Source organism: Dendrobium catenatum, unplaced genomic scaffold (assembly GCF_001605985.2).
Source record: "Dendrobium catenatum unplaced genomic scaffold, ASM160598v2 fragScaff_scaffold_1021, whole genome shotgun sequence".
In the NCBI taxonomy this organism is placed as follows: Eukaryota; Viridiplantae; Streptophyta; class Magnoliopsida; order Asparagales; family Orchidaceae; genus Dendrobium; species Dendrobium catenatum.
This window is the reverse complement of record NW_021319483.1, coordinates 1439935-1453944: the sequence shown is the minus strand read 5'-3', so window position 1 is coordinate 1453944 and position 14010 is coordinate 1439935. Positions and strand designations below refer to the sequence as shown.

The 14010-nt window shown below is 33.9% G+C and overlaps 1 protein-coding gene across 2 annotated transcripts; it reads right to left on the bottom strand.

Moving 5' to 3' along the window:
* Positions 1-686: 686 nt before the first annotated feature.
* LOC110110124 (two-component response regulator ORR23) lies at positions 687-13531 on the bottom strand. 2 transcript variants are annotated; one of them, XM_028697865.1, is made up of 8 exons: positions 13241-13531; positions 5625-5777; positions 5180-5542; positions 5022-5098; positions 4246-4822; positions 3567-3793; positions 1026-1136; positions 687-939 (listed from the first exon to the last, which is right to left on the bottom strand). In XM_028697865.1, the coding sequence occupies exons 1-7, from the start codon at positions 13362-13364 to the stop codon at positions 1131-1133; spliced, it is 1527 nt and encodes a 508-aa protein (XP_028553698.1). In that variant the 5' UTR covers positions 13365-13531; the 3' UTR covers positions 687-939; positions 1026-1130. The 2 variants fall into 2 exon arrangements, with proteins under 2 accessions (XP_028553698.1, XP_020697109.1); XM_020841450.2 differs by having other exon boundaries at positions 1026-1142; positions 13241-13530.
* Positions 13532-14010: the final 479 nt, after the last annotated feature.

The window sequence follows — 14010 nt, the reverse complement described above, 5'->3', positions numbered from 1 at the left end:
GAACTTGAAAATTCTTGAGTGACTCCCACAAAAATTGAATAATAAATTATCAATAAAATCAGTGAAGTGTTGCTTTAGAGGAGATTGTGAGAAAATCATCAAAGAGAAACTTCCTTGAAAGTTGGGAAGAATAGGCAACTAGTCATAGCTTGGCCGACAAAGAGGGGAAAGATGGTTGGTTCAAAGTGAGCGAGATGATCAATGGGATTTCGGAAACACCAGCCATAAATTCTTGTAGATGATGAGTTGCAACATGAAGAAACTTTAGAAGGCATTCTAGACCATCCAAGTACGATGATTATCCATCCTCTAGAATTGTTTCAAGATAAAATTAGCGACTAACTAAGAGATTTTGAATTTGAAACATATATATGTGATGTGTGTGAGGTTATCTTAATTGACTCACAGTCTCTTAAAAAAAAGGTAACATTGGTGACATAAATTCTTAGGCAGCTCTTGACGGCTTCGAGAAAGAGCAAGTTAGAGCTAGTCCATCACTCATCTACTTCTAGAATCCGATTTAAGTTTTGTGTTGCAAGCTGTTTCACCCTGATCGAGGCAAATAAAATGTAAATTAAGATATACATCAAATATGTTTCCAACCACATTAAACTACATTGAATGCATAAAGAAATATTAGCAAAGTAAAAGCAAAGAAGGAAGAAGATAACTGAGAATATTATAAATGATGAAGAAACATGGATCCTGTAATCAAATTTAAATAACAGCAACTTTAAAAGATAAAGAAAAAATAACCTAAAATTCAAGAAGACGCTGGAGTTAATTTTTACAGAAAATAATCGTTTAAAATAAACCCATAAAACTAAAAATATATTTGGCAAAAACCTGAAACTAAAGAAGCAGAGGAAATAATCCACAAGCTGGAATCATATACAGGACATAAATCACTAAAATCAGTAATATTGGAGCGTCATTCACCTGCAAATATTGTTAAGATAAGCGAAATTATTCTCAGTTTGTTTTCAGAATTTAAAATGAATTTAAACAGGAGACATAAAACTTACCAATTCGAATAAGTTGGGATCATCGAGCACTAGCTGTAATATCAACTTGAGAGAAAGAACACCTCTAGTATATACAATTTCTTTGAGAGTCTCCTTGCAGAAATCCTATCGCTGAAACTGAAACATTACAAATTTCAAAAAAAAAAAAAAAACTGATACATTACAAGTCAGAAAAACTCATATATATAAATGCTGTGATCACTTGTCCTCACACATCTTATATCCATTCATCCATTTCTTTGAAAGATCAGATAGACGGTAAATTTCAACTTTTTAAAATATGATTCTGAAACTTGAAAAAGAAAATCTATTTTAAATCTAAACCATCTAACGAGGTGAATGAATGGTATTAGACGTGTGAGAATAAATAGTCATATCCTTCAAAAAAGATGCAAGTGTTACTCTTGTACATGTTTTTGATGTAAACCAGAAGCATATAAGTTGAACATTCAAATGATAGGCTTGAAAAAATTTAGATTTTATAGTCAAGATTTAAAATACCAACCCAGTATCGTTCAGGGAGGGGAGATGCTCTAGAGTTGTTTTTTAGTTTGCAACTGCACTAGTAATATACTTCACAGCGTTGTTGATATTATGACGAAACAGAGCCCTTTTTATCTTAAAACAACAATGTAGCTTGCGATGCAATTCAAAAAGTTTGGTGAAGTTTAATTTTTAGTATAAAAGGATTTCTTTCAGCTTTTTAGAATTCTAGGTTTCTTTTGTTTTGAAATCATAATGAATTATACTTAAGTCTTTATATTCAGGTTGGAATTTTAACTAAAAAGTTATCTTTGTAGCCCTACTTTTATAAATAGAGTTTATTGGCATATATTTTAAATTAGTTGATTAATGCAGTGACATTGCAAGATTTTTTGTCTATTCTCCCCAAATGGATTTCAATTTCACCTTTTTAGATGCCCCCTCTACATCATTTAATATCAAAGGCTGAACCAGCTCCCACTGCAACCCAACATAGGTCCTCCAATCTCTGAAGTTAAATTTAAAATTTAATTAAAATCAAATGATAGTTAGACAAGAAATGTTTTTTAAAATTAATTTCATATAAATTAATAGCTGAATAAAACGATAAAAAGATTAGATGACATAAAAAAAAAGATATTTTTTTAGTGGATGTGACTTAGGCTTCGTTTGGGACAACTTTCGTATTGCTTTTTCAAATGGCTTTCTAGTACAAAATTTTCAAATTCAAGAAATTTTTATGCTAAAAAGTTGTTTTAGAAAGTAAGAAGAAAGCCGTCCCAAACAAAGCCTTAATCTCTTTCATGACTTTAGTTCTAAATTAAAACAAAATTATTTTTCACGATTGAAAGATTAAAAATTATTCACATTTTGGGAAAAGCCAATTTTAAAATGGAGCTCTATTATTATTTTGGAGTTAGAGGGAATTTTTCTCTCCTTGTAACTTTGTATCATGCCTAAAAAGATTCAACAAATGTTCTTGAAGCGATTCCTCCATCTCGTTTACTACGGCCTTCAAATTATAAGCAAAGAGCATCAGTGTCCTTCGGAAAAGAGTTTTATTGAATCCGATGAAATTGATGCAACAATATAAATTAGGTTTAATTTATTTTCTGATGTTTTGGAATTTATTTCAATTTATTCGGATTTTAAATGTATTTAGTATGATATAAGAATAAATTATCCTTTTTAATGAAATTTAGATTTGAATTTGATTTATAATTAGATTTGATTTCAACTTTATCTTTTTAACTCTATTTTTATACATAGCGGTTATAGGCTTATAGGATTGTATTTTGGATTAATTGATTAATGAATTGAAATACCAAGACTTCTCTATTGTCTCCTGTCTCTATCTTCTCTTGTTGGATTTAATAAGTTTCTTTGATTCCGCTGCATCTCTTTGCATTCTACATCACTTCCCTATCTTTACGGACATTTGAGTAGCGTTCACATTTACATGCACTAAATTGAAAAAAAAAAAAAAAGATTTCTATTCACTTTGCCCCTTGTACAAGTTCATTACTGTAGAAAACAGTCATCAGAAAATTGAAATATTATGTCCATGCAGACTTGATGGTATAATTTAATTAGATAATTATGGGGAATTCAATGATCCATACTTCAGCTTCACATAAATATTTTATACAAGCTTAACCAGCACTAAAAATATTTGTACGGTAGACATAAAGATTATAATCACAAAACAAATGAAACTAATGTCAGTACTTTTTAAGTTAAAAATTGAAATAATGTCATTAAACTAAATTACTTAACAAAAGAAAAGCTAACAGGTGAAATCCAAAAAAATTTGAATTGCTACATTGGGGAGTTAGCAGACACCTAAAATGCATAATTTAAGGAAAATTATAGCAAACAAATAGTAGAACATAAACATTCCTAATATGCTTTTTTTTTTACAATACTAGAGGCCCCAGAGTAATGGAAGTTACATAATGCACAAGGCTGTGAACAAGTTGATTTACTAAATTGAAAATTTAGAAGTGCATGATTTTTTGTTGAAACAGAATCATTCTTCAGAAGAATAAAATTATTTACCTGCTTGAGTGCTGCATGCAGATCATCAGTGTGTTCAACCTTGTTAAATGCAAATGTTATTTCAGCTGAAAATTGTTCTGCCGGACCAACTGGAAACTTAAAAGGTCCGCTTCCCATGTAATCTTCATGGCTACTGCTCTGAACATCCAGTGAATCCCAGTTTATATGAGCTCCTGCTTCTACATCGGCCTCCAAGCAGGAACCAAACTGCTGCTGCTTTTGTACCGCTGCATCAAATCATGGTCATCAAAAAAATTTAAGGAAATTTACATGCATACCACTTTATTTCAAACTATTTACATATCTAACATCCAGAACATTAATATTATATGTCTACCGCCCATATACAACTTCAATATCAAATATACCACTCATATAATTCATTTCTATCATTCATATCATCTCATAAACTTTAATATTTCATTCCATGCACCCAAATTATTCTATGGGTGATAGCCATGTAATATTAATGTTTTGAGTGTTAGATATATAAATAAAATAAAATAAAGTGGCATGTATTAATCAAAGTGGCATATTTCTACAAGTCTCTTGACTAAAGGACATACACTTCTCTCAAGAACTAATTAGGAAACAATCCATTACATAATAGCACTAATTTTTCAGTAAATCAACAAGAAACCTATAATTTAAAGTTAAATTCTAGTCTGCAACTACTTACATGATAGTACTGCATCTAGCTCAACGGAGTAGTTATCCGATTGGTTATTGCTGATAAACATATCAACTGTTTGATGGTCCAAAGCATGTCCCAGCAGGTAAAGTGAATTCAGCCTAGAATCAACATCAACTTTCCTAGGATTTTGAGAACAACTCTGCGCAGCACTATCAAGCTGACTTGAACTTGGAGCAAAAGACTGATAACTTGAAACTTGAGTTGATGCCGTCATCATATAAGAGTTTTTGGTCAGGGTTACTTGTTGTGTTCCTAATTGACCTGAATGTGGATTCATAGCATATTGTTGACAGAAATTATTCTGATGGGTCGGAGAATGAAAGAGCGATGTTGATGGCACTTTAGAATAGCCATTACAAGATTGCTGAGCAGGAGTACATGACGATGCTACAGACATATTTTTGTATATATTGGTGTGAGGTCTGTCAAAAGAACAAATAGCCATTCTTTGTGGATTAGCGGTCATTAAAAGAGAGTTTTCAGTATATGCACTTGCTCCTGGGTGTTTGAAAAGCTGCTGGCTAAGCTCAATTGCATTTTTCTGCAAGCCTTTTCGGTATTTCTGTAAATAATATAAAAGTAAATAAATAACAAGTTAACTTTAGCAGAATCACCATTTAATGAATGAATAGAAGGTTGCTTCAAATAGCAGGCTAATGCTTACATGACAAAGTAAAATAAAAGCAATTTAACAATGAATGAAGCCATGAAGGTCACATATGACAAGAACAATAAAATAAAGGTTGGAACCGTGAACAAACCTGTAAATGACTCGCCACATTCTCTCGAGTAAGTCCTGAGATGTTCATCATATCAAGAATTTTCTTCGGAGCTGCCCCTAAAACAGAAGTAGTTCAACTTTCAAGAATAGGAAAAGATTATCCAGAGGAATATGGAAAGTGCAAGTGTATACACTTACTGCTTATGCCCAATTGGTTAACAACATTTATAAATTTGGCATGCAGCTCTGGTGACCAGGTAATCCTTGGTTTCTTTTGTGGAGTCATTTCTTCATCAGAATCTGCACTATCCTCATTATCCCTTTCTTTATTACGATCCTTGCATTTTTTGGGTTGGTGCAATTTTTGAAAATCTTCAAACTTAGCTGCATGACCAAGTTGTTTTCTAGTATTTTGATCTTTTTTTTCATCAAGTGATCGTCTAGCTACATGTTTCCAGATAAGCTGCAATTCCTCAAGCCTCGCAGGCTTAGTAAGATAGTCAACTGCTCCATGCATTATACCTTTCATAACACTTTTGACATCACAATCAACAGAGAGCACTGTATACATTGGAGCATGTTACAAAAGAAAGTAATAAAGAACAAAATCAAGAAAGTTTTATGTGAAAAACTGTTCACGTACTGATAACAGGCAAGTCCATCTCAAGGCCTACAATCTCCAAAAGCTTAAACCCGTCCATATCTGGCATTTTAACATCACTAATCACAAGATCATAATCATCTTTGTTCGCTCTTAATAACTCCAGAGCTTCAAATGCATGTTGAGATACAGTGACTACAAAATATTTGACAATTATTATTAGAAATATGCAAATATGAAAGAACAATTCATATTAAAAGTTATAAATACCTAAACAACTAAAAAATTTTAAGCATTCAACAATTCAAACTAAACTTTTACCATAACAACAAATTCTTTTCTTTTCAGAAACTCGTTATCCTTGGAACTCCAAATGTTTCAGAATTGTGCTAATGTTTGCATCCTTTATCCCATATCAAACCTTCACGATTACTAAAAATATAAACTAATTTAAGAAAGTATGGTCTACAACTTACCAAAAATCATGTTTTACCTCTATTATCCTGCTTTTTTTGCGCGTGTATGTGTTTACTTTATAAGTGAGTGAGATAAGCATGATTCTTTATAAAATCAAATGGTAGGGTTAAATCTTGTGAAGCTTTTAAAATAGTGATATTCAAGTATAAAAAGGATTGTCGATCATTTAGTTGTTATCTTAAGACCATATATATATTAAGTATTATACTCTAGCCATAGTTTTTTCCCCTTATTTTCCAATTAAGGCATGTTGCTTAGACCCATTATATCATAAGTGTTGAGGCATGGCATACAAGGAAACTACAAAAATTATCAACTAGGAGAAAATCCAACTTTTTTAAGTTTCAGCTTTTAGTAGATATCACTTTTATGAGCATATCAAGGAGAATATATGCCACCTTGATCTTGATGAGCTGCAGAGGATCTGCTACAAATAAATCCAATATGTAATGATATTTAATTTATGAGTTTTAATTGAGAGTGGAAAGCAACATTCTTTATCAAATAAATGATGTCTTGCTTTGCACAAAATAGACTAATTTCTTCTTCTAACCAGTCCAAATTTTTTAGTAAACTTATAAGTGAAACAATCTCCATGTTAGCTACATATTCATCTTGTGTAGTTGATAGTGTGGTTATCTTCTAAGATAGTGATATCCAACTAATAGAGATATCAACAAAGGTTCATATGTATCTGGTGATATTTCTCCTTGTATATATGTCTCAACCTAAATCTAAATCATCAAAACATTACAGTTTTAAGTTGATTCTTTAAACTTCAAAGAATGATTGATTGAACCTTTTAGATAGTACAATATCTCATTCACAACTTCTAAATATTGTTTTTCCAAATTGGGCATGTATCTACTAACTATTCCCACTACTTGTGCAATATCTGATCATATGCAGACGATTGCATAGACAAGAGATTCAATGCCTAAGGCATAGGTGGCTTTGGAGATGTGTTCTCTTTTCACTTTAGTTTTTGGCATTGGTTCGCTAAATAATTTTAAATGGCCAACAAATAATGTACTTATAGTATTTACTTACTTTATTTTGAACATGTTCAACATTTTTTCAATGTATTATTGTTGTGAAAGGTTTAAGATACCTATGAACTTAATATGGGCTTTTTATTTCTCGCTATTCATGTTGACTTCTTGATGGGGACATCAGATCATGGAAGGTTTATCAGAGGCGTGGCCACCGATCTACGGCCACGATTGAGTCATTGTATTTTTGATTTGTTTTATGTATTTTCTTATTTATGATGTCGTATTGTATTTGTTTTATTTAGTTTCTCGTTGTACCCTTTTTTTAAGGGATGTCGTATGTAAGCCCTGAGCGCATTGTCATCTTTTCTATTTTGAGTCTTATGTACGAGGTTATTTATAGCCCCTATGTTTCATTTAGAAAGTTAATGAATGATTAATCAAAACTTTGTTTCTCTTGTTTGAATTCTCATGAGAGCATGATAGTTTGGAGTGAAATCCCGAGGAGAGGGAAGCTTGTGCAATACCCACCAATCTAGACGAGTCGAGTTCGTGGTTCTAACTTCTATCTCTTTCTTTCTTCCCTCCCCTACCATCACCGGCCACACCGCCTCTCCTTCCACCTAGCAGCCGCCCCTCCCTACCGGAACCACCATTCAACCGTCGGCCTAAGCCCCTTGGCCCATCTTGGTTACTTCCTAATTTTTTATTGCCATAATTTAGTTGGTCTTTGAATTCAAATTTTCCCAAATTTGAAATTCAATTTCTTTCCTAAATTATAAAATCTATTTTAGGGAAATTTTCAATCCTTCCCTCTATCGGAATTTAAATTAATTTGGGATGAATTAATTCATCCTAAATCTAATCACCCAAATTAAGGAAGCATTAAAGCCTCCTTAATTTCCTCCCCACCCTTCCTATAGCCGCTAGCCTAGCCTTCCTAACCGCCGGCCCCACTCCACCTTCTCATGCTTTGAGTTACCTAATTTAGTTAGAATTAATTTGAGATCAATTTGGAATTCAAATTAATTAAATTTGAAATTTAAATTCTCTCCTAATTCTACTAATCTACTTTAGGAAAGTTTCCATAAACAATTTCAAATCAAATTCTATTTGAAATTGATTGGATCTCTTGCTTAATCTAAAACTCCCTTGATTAGGCAACTCTATATTTAATTCCCTAAACCCCTCCCTCTCTCACCATGCCGCCGGCCCCCTTCACCTAACCGCCCCCTCTCTCTCTCCACTCCCTCTCTCTCTCTCATTAATTCCCCTCCCCGAATTTTAGGAATTAAATTTTCCCTCCTAATTTTCTGCTCTCTAATTTCAAAATCTGAAATTTATTTCAGATTTTGAAGTGAAATCTCTCCATCAACCTACTCCTAAATCCATTAGTGGCTCTACTTCTTTGGCCGACCCTCTCCTTCACTTAGCTCTTACTTCTTGTGAGGATCCCTCTTCTCTCAAGAACACCTAAGAGCCTTGAAGACGCCATCGATACTACCACATATACGAAGCCATTGCATGGCTGATCCTGATATCGACTACGGACTTGCCTACGACGAGCACGGCTTCGTGCACATTCTCCATTCAACCTTCTTTGACGTCAACCCAAGGATCGACCATACGGTTGAGGACTACATAGAGCGCATCTTGGACACCTTGGTGGAAGCTATTGAAGAACAACTTGAGATCGTCGAGTGGAGGATTGCCGTCGATCTTTGACGGAGGTTTTCTACTTTTCCTTTTCTTGTATTCCTTAAGTCTAATCCTCTCTTGTGATTTGATTGTAGTCATGAAGGATGTGTTCACCCGATTCTGCTAAGCTTAGTAAACGTAAGAATTTGAGTGCACTTCTTTGTTTCTAACTCTTATTGTTAGACTAGGGATTTTCGTTGAACGTTACTACGTTTGCATGACGTTATTTTCCTACGATATTTTTTATGATGCAAATCTCTTGATGTGCAACTTAACCTAAACGACAGTGACCGCTCTTACGTTTTGATTATTCGTTTTATTTACTAATAGATCTATTTGTTATTTCTTTAATAAATTAGATGTGCAAGCTCTTACTAAATCCATTGCCTGACCCTAGTTGTCCTTGTCAGGATGTTAGCATAGACTTTATCTTAAGCCTGCCCAAGGCACTCTGTAGGAATAATGCCATTTATGTTGTAGTTGATCGGTTCTCCAAAATGGCTCATTTTCTTCCTTGCTCCAAAACATCCGATGCCTCTCACATTGCGAAGTTATATTTCAATGAGGTCGTCTGTTTACATGGTTTGCCCAAAACCATTGTATCAGATTGGGATGTGAAATTCAATAGCTATTTTTGGAAAACCCTGTGGATGAAAATGGACACTAAATTGCAATTTTCCACTACCTTTCACCCACAGATGGACGGTCAGACCAAAGTAGTTAATAGGATTTTGGGTAATCTGTTGAGGTCTTTGGGTGGCGAGCACATTAAGGACTGGGATTCCATTTTGCCTACTGCTGAGTTTGCTTATAATAATTCTATTAATCGAACAACTGGTTAATCGAACAACTGGCCTAAGTCCTTCTGAAATTGTATACGGGTTCAAACCCAGACAACCGCTAGACCTTATACTCATGTGTTATAGGTATAGAATTTCTGAGTCTGCATCATCATTTGCATCCCATTTGCATGAATTTCATAAAGAAATTGCACAACAAATTGAAAAGAGCAATAAGAAATACAAACTATATGCAGATTTGAAACGACGATTTTAAACTTTTGATATTGGTGACTCCGTGATGGTGCGGATTCGTCCGGAACGATTCCCGCAGGAAATGGTTAAGAAGCTACATGCTAAGAGTAATAGACCATTCAAAATACTTAAGAAAATCAACGATAATGTTTATGTAGTAGATCTGCCTGCATAATTCAATATTAATCCCTCTTTTAACATAGAAGATTTAGTTGCATATGAATGTCCTGATTTTAACCCTCCAAATCCACTCATACAGCAGCCTTGTGCGACCCCACCATGTGAGATGTCAAACCTACCTCCACTATCAAATATTCCTAAATTACCCATGACATAAAAGATAGATATGATCCTAAGTGATGATATCTTACCCACAAGGGAAGATGGACGAAGAAGATACTTGATCAGATGGAAAGGAAAGCCCGAGTCTGAGGATACTTGGCTGGATCGCGATGAGTTGCAGCAGATTGACCCAGATGCACTAGAGATCTACGAGAGCACCATAGGCACTTACTCGACGGAGTCAAGCTTTCTCCCACCCCTGGAGAATGATGGGGACATCAGATCATGGAAGGTTTATCAGAGGCGTGGCCGCCGATCTACTACCACGATTGAGTCATTATATTTTTTATTTGTTTTATGTATTTTCTTATTTATGATGTCGTATTGTATTTGTTTTATTTAGTTTTCCGTTGTACCCTTTTATTAAGGAATGTCATATGTAAGCCCTGAGGGCATTGTAATCTTTTCTATTTTGAGTCTTATGTACGAGGCTATTTATAGCCCCTATATTTTTCTTTGAAAGTTAATGAATGATTAATCAAAACTTTGTTTCTCTTGTTTGAATTCTCATGAGAGCTTGAGAGTTTGGAGTGAAATCCCGAGGAGAGGGAAGCTTGTGCAATACCCACCAACCTAGACGAGTCAGGATCGTGGTTTTATCTTCCATCTCTTTCTTTCTTCCCTCCCCTACCATCATCGGCCACACCGACTCTCCTTCCACCTAGCCGCCGGCCCTCCCTACCCGAACCCCCATTCAATCGTCGGCCTAAGCCCCTTGGCCCATCTTGGTTACTAACTAATTTTGGATTGCCATATTTTAGTTGGTCTTTGAATTCAAATTTGGAATTGAAATTCAAATTCTTTCCTAAATTGTAAAATCTATTTTAGAAAAATTTTCAATCCTTCCCTCCATCGGAATTTAAATTAATTTGGGATGAATTAATTCATCATAGATCTAATCACCCAAATTAAGGAAGCATGAAAGCCTCCTTAATTTACTCCGCACCCTTCCTATAGCAGCTGGCCTAGCCTTCCTAACTACAGACCCCACTCCACCTTCTCATGCTTTGAGTCTCCTAATTTAGTTAGAATTAATTTGGGATCAATTTGGAATTCAAATTAATTAAATTTGAAATTTAAATTATCTCCTAATTCTACTAATCTATTTTATAAAAGTTTCCATAAACAATTTCAAATCAAATTCTATTTGAAATTGATTGGATCTCTTGCTTAATCTAAAACTCCCTTGATTAGACAACTCTATATTTAATTCCCTAAACCCCTCCCTCTCTCACCATGCCACCGGCCCCTTCACCTAACCGCCCCCTCTCTCTCTCTCATTAATTCCCCTCCCCGGATTTTAGGAATTAAATTTTCTCTCCTAATTTTCTACTCTCTAATTTCAAAATCTGAAACTTATTTCAGATTTTGTAGTGAAATCTCTCCATCAACCTACTCCTAAATCCACTAGTGGCTCTACTTCTTTGGTTGACCCTCTCCTCCACTTAGCTCTTACTTCTTGTGAGGATCCCTCTTCTCTCAAGAACACCTAAGAGCCTTGAAGATGTCATCAATACTACCACATATACGAAAGCCATTGCATGGTTGATCCTGACAACGACTACGGACTTTCCTACGACGAGCACAGCTTCATGCACATTCTCCATTCAACCTTCTTCGACGTCAACCCGAGGATCGACCATACGGCAGTGACCGCTCTTACGTTTTGATTCTTCGTTTTATTTGCAAATAGATCTATTTGTTATTTCTCTAATCAATTAGTTGTGCAAGCTCTTACTAAATTCATTGCAAGCATCATAGTCCTACATCACTTCCCCTAAAACTTGTAAGTTATTGATCTTTTAAATTTTAACTCCTAGATTAGCATAGCATCCACATATGATAACAAAATAATACATTTTTTTCTTGTTCCTAATATAGCAACTACGGTTGGCATTGCATCTACAAAATTTGATCCTCTACATGAACACATCAAATTGTTGGTATTATTTGTAAGGAAAATGTGTATGGCCTTTGTTTAGCCTGCAGCCTTGCACACAAGGCCTTTTTTTCAAGTTCAACGAAGTATTTGGATTGCACCATATAGATATCTTCCTCCATATCACTATCAAGGAAAGGTATCTTGGCATAAATTTGCTTAAGATAGAGATTTATGGCTTCTGCATTACTCAGTTCTAGACTAACAGTCATTAGTTTAATTACAAGAAAGATTATTTCTATAAAGTTTATCATTCTTCCATTGAAACATCCTCAACAATAAACCCCATCTTGTACATTTTAGTTCTTACCTATTCTTCTTCACTTTATATATCCATTTGTATTATAGCGCTGTATTTTTTTTTTTTTTTTTGGAAACTTGGTCAGTATTCAGGTGTTGTTATTATCAAGATATTTCATCTCTTCTTTCATGACAATATCACACTTAACACAATTCTTTACTTCTTCATTATAAATTCAAGCTCTCCTGCATCTATAAGCAATAGTTAATAAAAAGATGGGGAATAGTGGTTAGTCGGCCCATGACTTTATAACCTTATTCCTTAGACCACAGGTGTGCTAGGCTCAAGCTATAACTAAATTTCTTATGGCATTTTCAGCTTTGTTCTGAGACAAACTTATTTAGTTCAATATGCTCTAAAGTAGACGTGTATTTTGTTAAGTGTTTAACCTATCTTTGTATGATAGAGATTAATTAAGGATGGTTGCCTGAAAAAGGAATGCAATGTAAAATGAATGCACTGTAAACAAAAAGTGTAAAAGGAATGCAATGTAAAAACTGCATAATATATTATAAATTCTTCCAAAGTGGGTAAAAGATCTCAGAATATCTCTTAAGCCAACAAATAATCTCATCAAGATCTCCAAAACATTATAATGGCCCACAAAAAATGAATCAGTCAATTTTATTTTAAGAGGAAATCCAACCATATTTTTTAAAGATTTTATCTAGAACTAAATTTTGCCTCCGTATGATTAAAAAAAGATCAATGAAGGGAACAATCACCCAACATCTTTGTCCCCTAAAACAAATAAACGGTACAAAAAAGACCCAAAAACTGGTTAATCCACAAACATAAAGGATAAACCAATGATGAAGCGTATAAGTAGGTACAATCCAAAATAAACGGCGACCAGTAGCAGGGAGAATCCGAACCTCTGTACCCGCACTTAAGAAGCAGCAGCTCGAGGGTCCGGAGAACAAAGGAATCGTCATCAACGGCGAGTACACTCATGCCGACGGGAAACCCATCGGGGATCTCCGCGTCGGATTCATCCATGAGAGGTGGTGCTAGAGCGGTGGGCAGACAGTGATAGAGAGAGAATCGATAGCCAGAAAACCTAGAGATAATGAGACAGCCTTGGCACTGGGCTTCGGTTTCGCTAGTGAAAGCGAAAGTTCGCGCCTTTTAAGCAGGAGAGCAAGAGGTAAGAGCAAACTTTTTTTTAAAAGGAAGGATGAAAAAAAAAACTATCTAAAAATAAAGTAATATTATAGCCATTTAAAGTTACAATCAAATTAATACAATTTAATAAAAATAAATAAGAGGGATTCATAATTTCATATATCACATAATATTTATACATTTATATATTTAATATTTAAACTTATTATTTATTTATATAATATTAAAAATTAAATATTATATATTATTTTGTTATATCGAAGCTAATAAATAGACAAATTATTATAATTAATATTCCTACAGTAGAATTATTATAATAAAAAGTTTGATATTAAAAAATTGATTTAAGAAACATTAACAAAGCCGTCCTAAATGAAACCTTAATCTTTTAAATAAGAATTAAAAGATATTTGTAGTTAATATTAACTATGTTCTTTTTATCTATAATTAATTAATTATCTCTATATCTAACTAGTATATATTTACATTCTTTGATTTAAATACTATATTTTATTAATGA